This window comes from Erinaceus europaeus, chromosome 2 (assembly GCF_950295315.1).
Source record: "Erinaceus europaeus chromosome 2, mEriEur2.1, whole genome shotgun sequence".
Lineage (NCBI taxonomy): Eukaryota > Metazoa > Chordata > Mammalia > Eulipotyphla > Erinaceidae > Erinaceus > Erinaceus europaeus.
The window spans coordinates 11,361,412-11,371,814 of record NC_080163.1 but is presented as its reverse complement, the minus strand read 5'-3'; the positions used below and the strand labels follow the sequence as shown (position 1 = coordinate 11,371,814).

General features: G+C 37.9%; 1 protein-coding gene across 2 annotated transcripts in view; it reads left to right on the top strand.

Annotated features, from left to right (window-relative positions):
- The first annotated feature begins 499 nt into the window (after nucleotides 1-499).
- The window catches only part of LOC103120541 (bifunctional heparan sulfate N-deacetylase/N-sulfotransferase 4), a 329,220-nt gene continuing 319,316 nt past the window's right edge, over nucleotides 500-10,403 (top strand). For both annotated transcript variants that reach the window (XM_060176966.1, XM_060176961.1), the window contains exon 1: nucleotides 500-1,732. In XM_060176966.1, the coding sequence (XP_060032949.1) occupies nucleotides 755-1,732 (978 nt within the window). In that variant the 5' untranslated portion in view covers nucleotides 500-754. The remainder of the gene's footprint in view (nucleotides 1,733-10,403) is intronic.

The following is a 10,403-nucleotide window of genomic DNA, read 5'->3' as shown; positions in this document are numbered from 1 at the left end:
CTATATATAAACTTAAAAACTGTCGGGTTCTCCCCGACAGGTAGTCCTGAGGAGAGAGATCTGGACCAGCCGGACCCCCCTTCTGGGGCTGAGCTGGAGGGAGGGAGAGTGTCGGCGACTTGAGAACACCACACCAAGTCAGGAGTTCTGTCAAGGCAGTGACTCGCTTTATTGAGGAAAAGGCCATTTTTTATAGGCAGGGGGTAGAGGCAGGGATGGAAAGGTAGGGTGAGATGACGTTAGAGGTGGTGTGAGGTGGTATCACTGTCAGTGGGGGCCTATGCTCTTTAGGCATCATCAGCTGGAGGGCAGAGGTGAATTCAGGCATGGCCTACAGGAACTGCTGTGTCACTCTGAGGAAGTTAGTGACCGTCATCGAAACTCAAGCCAGGCTTATGGAGTGTCTGCTGGGCCTAGATCGGGGCCAAGCAGGACCCAACAAAAAACTTCTATTTCTGATTTTGTCCTAATCACTATATTTCTCTTCTTTTGCAGATAAAGATTCCATAGAAATCTTTGGTATTGGAAGCCTTCAAAAGATTTTCCTCTTTCGCTATCCTTCTCCAGACCTGTTGCCTTCCAGTTTTGTACTTGCCTGTGATCTCTTGAAATATTTTACATGATTTGCCATGGTTACATGAACAACTGGGAAGTGGTATTTGCACCATCTCGTATGGTATTCACTATGGTGCATTAAGAAAACTGGGGAAAAAAAAAAAAACCTTCCAAAGCAATATATTAAATTTAAAAAAAAATGAATCTTATCGTGAAGCTTCGGAGAAGTTTTCGAACACTGATTGTTCTCTTAGCTACCTTTTGCTTGGTGAGCATTGTCATTTCTGCCTATTTCCTCTACTCTGGCTACAAACAGGAAATGACACTTATTGAAACGAATGCAGAAGCTGAGTGTGCCAACGTAAAAATTCTGCCCTATCGCTCAACAGAGCTGAAAACAGTTAAACCAATTGACACATCCAAAACAGATCCTACTGTCCTCCTGTTTGTGGAGAGCCAATACTCCCAACTGGGACAAGACATCATAGCTATCTTGGAATCCAGCAGATTTCAGTACCATATGGTTATTGCTCCTGGAAAGGGAGACATACCTCCTCTTACAGACAATGGCAAAGGGAAATACATTCTAGTCATCTATGAAAATATTCTCAAGTACGTCAGTATGGACTCATGGAATCGAGAGCTCTTGGAAAAATACTGCGTGGAATACAGTGTTAGTATCATCAGCTTTCATAAAGCCAATGAGAACAGCTTACCAAACACACAGTTAAAAGGATTTCCATTAATCCTTTTCAATAATCTAGCTCTAAAGGACTGTTTTGTCAACCCTCAATCTCCTTTGCTGCATATTACCAAAGCTCCCAAGATTGATAAAGGTCCACTTCCTGGGGAAGACTGGACTATTTTCCAATATAATCATTCAACCTACCAGCCTGTACTTTTAACTGAATTACAGACAGAAAAATCACTCTCATCTTTGTCCAGCAAACCACTCCATGCCACCGTGATTCAGGACCTGGGACTTCATGATGGAATTCAGAGAGTCCTTTTTGGAAACAACTTGAACTTTTGGCTTCACAAGCTCATCTTCATAGACGCCATCTCCTTCCTGTCAGGAAAGAGGCTGATGTTGTCCTTGGACAGGTACATCCTTGTGGATATTGACGATATCTTTGTTGGAAAGGAAGGAACCAGGATGAATGTCAAAGATGTCAAGGTAAGAATATTTACAGAAAGCTTCACAATTTTCAGTGTGTTAACTTTGTGGTAATGATACACCATAATTTTGAATAGATTTCTGATAATTATCAATTCTAGAAGGGGATGAGGTTTAAAATAAAAAGAAGTGTTTTTAAAGCTTTCAGACTAAGCCATAACACAAATACACAGCAACACACACACACACGCACGCACACACACGCACACACTTTCAGAGGTCTGTAGGGCAGAAATATAATATTATATCATTTTGAACATATTTTATGACTGTTTTTGTGTCTTCACTGTCTGTCAGCTAGAACTCCATAGACTGATTTCACTAATTCCAGCACAAATTATAGTTTGCAACAGAGAGTCCAAAACAGCCAAAAAGCTCCATATCTGGACTAACCTGAATTTGGCAATGGTCGTTGACATACAGGATAGAGAAGCAGACTGTGACTATTCTACAACCTCACATAAGCATAATACTTGCTCAGATTGGGATATTCACATACTCTCCAGTATATAGGGTTGGGCATTGGATTTAGCCTCTAAACCTTCCATCAATATTTCAATAATAAATTTATCATACCGTTTAGGGTAACACTGTTTAATGGTATGATTGTATTAATTTAACACTGTTGCCGGTAGCACTTCTAGGTGATAATCAAATTGCTTAACAAATTCACTCAATTACTGCAACTTGATAAAGAAACAAACAAATAAATATGTTATGCTAGTGTAGGTAGATGTGTTAATAAATAAATTAACTCTGTGGACTATTAACTTTAGTAAATATTTAAAAATAATAGTACACAATCAAAAACTCATAAGGTAACTAAGGTTTGTGAAATCATGTATTTTTCTTGTTTAACGATTTATTCATTTTAATGAGAGAGAGGAAGGCAAAGATAGATTGATAATAGACAGAGACTGAGAGAAAGGAAAGAGGACTATAGAGAGAAAGAGGTCAACGCACAGGTCAGATCTGGCTTTACACTGCTACTGGGGATTGAACCTGGAATTGTTTAAAAACCTTCAAAACAGAAATGAGCTGGGAGTATGGATCAGCCTGCCAATGCCCATGTCCAGCAAAGAAGCAATTTCAGAAGCCAGACCTCCCACATTCTGCACACCATCATAATCCTGGGTCCATACTCCCAGAGGGATAAAAAATAGGAAAGCTATTGGGGAGGGGGATGGGATATGGAACTCTGGTGGTGGTAATTGTGTGGAATTGTACGCCTCTTGTTCTATGGCCTTGTCAATATTTTTTATTTTATAAATTAATTTTAAAATAAAATTTAAAAATAATAATAATTTTTTTGAATCTTCAAAGTACTCTCCAATATTTTATTGGAATTGTTAAAATATAATATGACCCTTCGAGTTCCACCCAAATTTGTATTCCTCTTTATACTTACACTTCTGTATTTACTATTTATGTTGATTAAGGTGGATTCCAGTTCTGTTTTAATTTCAAAATCAGACACTTTAGCAAAGGTCATGTATCAGCACTTCAGAAGATTCTGAGTGACTCCTGATGGGGGTCACTAATGATCAGCTTTTCAAATTTGAATGCCATGAGCTATATAGACTGACAAAGATCTCTGTAACTCGAACAAAACATTTCCACCTTAGTTTCTGCTATTCCACTTATTCTTAATAAAAAATAAAATATCTATTCACCATAATTCAGAATCCAAAGGTTCCTAATGGCTTCTTAAGTGACATAATACCAAACAGAATGATGGAATAACAAAAAAATTTTTTTTTATTTATAAAAAAGGAAACAGTGACAAAAAACCACAGGATAAGAGGTGTACAACTCCACACAATTTCCACCACCAGAACTCCATATTACATCCCCTCCCCTGATAGCTTTCCTATTTTTTAACCCTCTGGGAGTATGGACCCAGTGTCATTATGGAGTACAGAAGGTGGAAGGTCTGGCTTCTGGAATTGCTTCCCGGTTGAACATGGGTGTTGGCAGGTGGATCCATACTCCCAGCCTGTCTCTCTCTCTCCCTAGTGGGGCAGGGTTCTGGGTAAGTGGGACTCCAGGACACATTGGTGGGGCCATCTGCCCAGGGAAGCCAGGTTGGCATCATGGTAGCATCTGGAACCTGGTGGCTGAAAAAGAGTTAAGATATAAAGCCAAACAAATTGTTGACTAATCATGAACCTAAAGGCTGGAATAGTTCAGATGATGAGTTAGGGGGATCTCTGTATTGTAGGTAGTTAGTGGACCCATTTTACCATTTTAGTTATATTCTAAAGGGCCCATTATGCTAGTTTTTTTTTTTTTTTTTTTAGCATCGAGTAGAGGATGCCACAGGCAGAAAAAATATATATCAGAAGGATAGCTATAGCGGAGCTAGTCATTATATACTATGTACATGCAATGTCACTATTTAGAAAAATACCCTTTCCTTCCGCTTTTTGGTGGTTTTCCTGGTTCTATTTCAGAGTCATTAGTTAAACATTGTCATAAAATTAATGGAACTGAAGAACATAGCCTCTTAGCTAACGTAGATGCCAATAAGTGATACTTTTCAAGTATATCATCTAGTCATTTCCATTTTCTCTTTCAGAATTATTTGGATGTACATATGACTTTGCATGTCAGAATCTTAAATCTGTGTTCTTCACTCTTTTTTTCTAGGTTTTTTTTTAATTAGTGATTTTGTAATGATTAACAAGATTGTAAGATAACTGGGGTACAATTCCACATAGTTCCTCCCACCAGACTTTCATGTCCCATCCCCTTCATTAGAAGCTTCCCTCTTATTTATCCCTCTGAGAATACGGACCAAATATCTTTATAGGATGCAGAAGGTAGAAAGTCTGGCTTTTGTAATTGCTTCTCCGCTGAATTCTGACAGTGTACATTATAAGTGATCCTACAGTCATTTAACTATATTAGGAAAACTAAAAATAAAGACATTATCTCTCAATTTTGTTAGGAAATCACTACTACATTGTCACTGATAATTTTTCTATAATAGTCAAAAAACAGAGTAGAGGTGATCTTTTTTAATTATTTTATTTATTTATTATTGGAAAGAGATAAAGACAAACTGAGAGGGGAGGGAGTAGAGAAGGAGAGAAACAGCGACATCTCCAGCCCTGCTTCACCACTTGTGAAGCTTTTCCCCCTTGCAAGTGGGGACCCGAGGCTTGAACCTGGGTCCTTGCACACTATAATGTTTGAGTTTAACCAGGTGCACCACCTCCTGGCTCGGAATAAAGGTGCTATATTCCATAAGAAAGAAAACAGGAAACTGGAATGTCATGACTAAAAAAAAAAAAAAGCTATGTATCTGAGGGGAGTCTTCTGGGATTATTTTCATAACCAGATAATCCAGTTGAGACCCCATAACAATAAATTCAAACATATATCACAGAACTGTCTCATTTATTGGTAAGATATATTAACTCATTTTCATTCCACTCCATTATTCCATGTTGAGTTACAGATTGTACATCCTACTGCTAGATGATACTGCACAGCATTCAATGCAGTGAAAGGAAACATGAGTCCTTAAACTAATCTCACAAGTCCACATTATTTAACTATGTGACTCTGTCAGCCCTAAGCTACCATATGTCTAGTTTTAAAACCACATGTACTTTTTTTTTAATTATTTCATCAACACCCCTCTGACCTACACGCAAAGAGATACATTAATCTGTCCATTTCCAAGGTAAACAAAAGCTAAGTGCAGGCATTATCAGTAACAATTTGGCCATATAACTAAAAGCTCCAGATTTGAGAGGATAAATTACTCACTTACACTAGCTATATATGACCATTATTTTGAAATATTAATTATTCAGAGTTAAAAGTTGTTGTTTTCACCTAATGATACTTCTTGCGACTTTAAGGAAATCACAAAGTATCTGCTGAATAGCTGAATCTATTAGCTTTATGTGGGACCTTAAGCTAAAATGAAGTCATGTACCCTTGAACTTACACTTTTCCGGTCTTGAAACAATGCTTACTTCCATAATGGCTTTGATTATTATGGATGTAGTGTGCATTCAAAAAACTGAATATGGGAGGACTGGGAGATTGCTCACTAAAAAAAGTATAGATTTTACCAAGAGCAGAGGCCCAGTCACAGGTACAGAGTGCACACGGGGAAGCCTCAGGCGCCGTAGTGCTTATTGTGGTCTCCCTCTCTCTCATTCTCTCTCATTCTCTCCTCTCTCTCTCTCTCTCTTTCTCTGAAAGTATCCCCCTCAGAATGGTGAAATCGCACAGCCAGGAATACATGGTAGCTAAAAACAAACAAACAAAACCTAGGACTAGTGGTTCAAGCCAGTTGAGCAAAAGTACCTTTGGGACCTTTGGTTCAAGTTCCCAAGCCCCACCTCTAGCAAAAGAGCTTCAAAAGCAGTCAAACAGTGCTGCAGTTGTCTCTTTCTCTCCCTCACTCTCTCTCTCCCTCTTTGAATTTCTCTCTATGTCATTTTTAAATCTTTTTTTATTTACTTATTATTGGGTAGACACAGAGAAATTGAGAGGGGGTTAGAGATAGGAAAAAGACAGCTCTGTTTCACCACTCAAAAAGCTTTCCCCCTGCAGGTGGAAGACCAGGGGCTTGAACTCAGATCCTTGTGCACTGTAATGTGTGCACGGAACCAGGTGTGTCATTGCCTGTATCCCCCATCTCTACACAAAAATAATAGTAACTGTTTTTATTAGATAATCGATAATATATGTTTAGCTAACAGTTATTTAAATTCAGAGGAGTCTGATTTTGTTTTGATGGTCATCTGAGAACTCTAAGTTAAAAAATTATAAAATGGATATTTTAGACATCTATTATGATTTTGTAAATATCCTTTAAAAATTCTCAATTTGGTGCCGGGTGGTGGGGCATGTAGTTGAGCGCACATGTTAACAATGCATAAGGAACCAGGTTTAAGCCCCTGGTCCCCACCTGCAGAGGGAAAGCTTCACAAGTGGTGAAGCAGGGCTGTAGTTGTCTCTCTTTCTCCCTCTCTGTCTCCCCCTTCCCTCTCAATTTCTGGCTGTCTCTAGTCAATAAATAAAAATAATTTTAAAGAGAAAGAGAAAATTCTTGGGAGTTGCCGGGCTAGCTTCATGGGCAGGAGAGAGAGACGACCAGGGACTCATGGCTGAGTGGTACGCAGTTCAGTCTTTATTCATGTGGAACGCAGTGCAATCTAAGCTATCTCTAATCACAATCTTGTCCTTATATATCCTGAGGCAGAAGAGTCAGGTGCGAAGAGGATGTACATAGGATAGGGGATGGGGAGAAGGAAAAAGTGTTCAAAACAATGAGGATTAAACCAATGCCCTGGAGGCAGGGTAGTGCTTAGTTAACAGTGGTTATGTAAATAGAATACAGTGTTAAGCAGGGGAGATTAAACCAATGAAACAGAAGGGGTCTTAGAAGCAGAATTTAGAAGCATACCAACAGGGAGTCGGGCAGTAGCACTGCGGGTTAAGTGCAGATGGTGCAAAGTGCAAGGACCCACATAAGGATCTGAGTTCAGCCCTCTGCTCCTTACCTGCAGGGGAGTCACTTCACAGGTGCTGAAGCAGGTCTGCAGGTGTCTTTCTCTTCCCCTCTCTGTCTTCCCCTCCTCTCTCCATTTCTCTCTGCCCTATCCAACAATGATAACATCAATAACAACAACAACAACTATAACAATAAAACAAGGGCAACAAAAGGGAAAATAAATAAATAAGAAAATTCTCAATTCAAGTTTTTGTAAGATTTACCACATTTAACAGGGACATTTTTCTATAGATAGAAAAGAAATCACCATTAAAGAAAATCTTGTATAATAATTTGACTATGGTTTATAACAAAAAGTTAATAATCTCATGATTCACGACAGGAAAACTGGAAATTATGGTGCTAGAAACATGGTCATGAAATGTTGATAAGTGAGATCATGTTGATAATTGAACACTTTAATTTTCTGATGCTTTATGAAAGGGAATTGTTATGTTTGAAAACATAATCCATTTTTAAAATAATTCTGGTTCTATCAAAATAAATGTAGCAGTTATTCAAAAGGGAACTTAAGGGCTGGGCCATGGTTCACCTGGCTAAGCTCACACATTTCCATGCACAAGAATCTGGGTTCAAAATTTGCTTCCCAACTGTAGGAGGGATGCTTCATAAGTAGTGAAGGTCTGTGGGTCTCTCTCTCTCCCTCTCTCTCTCTCTCTCCCCTCAATTTCTCTCTGTTCTAATAAAAGAGGGGTAGGAATGACATCTGGGAGTAATAGGTCCATATAAGCATCAAGCCACAGCTATAACCCTGGTAGCAAGTTAAAAACAAGAACTAAAATGAAAAATTGAAATAGCGTGGAATCCATATTTGATGCTAAATAGCCCATAAAAACTCAGCAACACAACAAGGTCCAGAAAGTACAGGCTGGTGTGTTATCCAATGGCGCAGACAGTCAGTAGCATCTCAGTCTTTTGATTCTGTCTCAGGTTTTATTTTCTTCTGAACTCTTTCAAGTGACACTAAGTTAACTTTTCTATGACAGGAAAAATCTGTCTTTTCAAAATATATACTTTATGGAAGCAAATGGGGGCTTTCCTACACTTTAAAAAAAAAAAAAGCCCATAAAAGGGGCTGTGTGGTGGTGCACCTGGTTGGTTGATCACCCATATTTCAGTGCACAAGGGCCCAGGTTCAAGCCCTGGTCCCCACCTGCAGGGGGGAAGTTTCACAAGTGGTGAAGCAGGGCTGCAGGCATCTCTGTGTCTCTTTTCCTTTCTGTCTCCCCCATCCTCGATTTCCGGCTGTCTCTATCCAATAAGTAAATAATGATAATTTTAAAAGAATTTTAACAAAAATGTCCAAATTATGTACAAGTACACTTTTAAATGATGATAATTTTAAAATGAAAAATATATATTCCACAAATAGTATTGCTTAGTTATGAATTTAGCAAAAAATAGCTGCATTTTATAAGTTAATTTGCTATAGCTAAAAAAATGCCCCAACTATTTATTTCTTGCAGTTGGGCTCTGCATACCATTCTTCATTATAGAATGTATACAATATGCAAACTGTTCTGATCTTCTTTCTGTTTCTCATGAGAAATATTTATTTAGCTTTTATCATTTCTATACTAAGTAATGGGATGATGTGATGTCTCATCATTCCCTCCTTGGGTTCTAATTTCTTTCTTTTTAATACTCTGTTCTTGACATTAGTATGTTAGCAGAAAAATATCTGTAATTATTTGCACCACAATGTGGAATGCAATGTATGTCCAAAGTGTGGGTAATGGGAACTAAGAAAGTGTGACAATATTTATTTTTCTCAGAATTAGGGAAACTTTAAAGGAGGAGAAAGTGTTGTAGTATTCTTTGATGCTTTGAATATAAGTGAATAAAGATAGGAAAGTGTTTTTCTGTTGTTTAACTGATGATATATGAAATAGCTATTATCACATAGTTGTTGTTTTTTTATCATTTCACAACATGATAGAAGCCTTACAATATGATCGCAAGTGAATATCTTTAGCATTTGTCCCACTAAATGATTTCTACTTTATCATCTGGCCAACACAAACAAGATAATATTGCCAAAAAATCCTTGATATTTTCAGCAGAATTTTAGCCAGGACTGACCAGCTGGTTAAAAGTACACTTTCCCAGATCCAAGGTGACTACATGAAGACAGGCCCGTTGCTTGTTAGTTCCAAAACCAGGCCAAAATTACAATATTTATATAGTTAGATTTTTTAGTGGGTGGGGGGGGGGAAGCAGTATTCAGAGTAAAGAGGAGGACTGCCCAAATAGAGAATCAAAAGAGTCATTCAAGTCATTATAGAGCTTCTATCATGCTGTGTTAGTTTTAAATTCCTACAGCAGGGTAACATGTGAGATATTAAAGATGTTAAACCAGAAAGGGAAAGATGAAAAAAAGAAAAAAATATATATATATATATATATATTCAATGAGATATTTTGGAGAAACCTGTTGAGAAGACTATAGTATCATAAGCAAAATAATTATTATACTTTTAAATTAGTGTATAATGAGTGTCTTAATGAAAGAAATTAGTTAGTAATTAATTTGAATACATTAACCCTTCTAGTAACCCCATATAAAACAACTTAGTATTATGCTGAGTCCTGAAGGAGATAAGGAATGGAAAGTTATTAAAACAGAACTTGGTCAGCAAGGATGACTCAAATTATCTTAGGGGATAATATAATTTTATTAGATATTGCCCAGCAACTCCAGAGGAGCTGGTTCCTATGTCCTACCTCATAATCATTGATGAAAACTTTCACTGTGATGTGACTGTATAAATATGATGCATTTCTACTCAGTCTTTCCCCCTCCCACTCTATGCCCACTCATGAATAAATATACTTCCCTATTCCCCCACCCCCCAAATTAACTTGAATGTATTTTTTATGTAAGGGGGTGTGGGGGGGCTGATGGGAGAGTTTTTTTTTTTTTCAAGTATAATTGACAGTATATGAGCACTAGCTTGATGGGAGAGTAGAGAGGAATGTAGAACTATGACAGCATGACTGTTTTTACCCTGGGCATGTCCAGTAATCTTTTCAGAACAGACTGAGGAAGAAGAGCTGGGAAGAGGTTGAATTTGGCATATGGGCTGATGATGTTGATGACTGAAGGTCAAAAGGTTTAACACAGTGTATCTC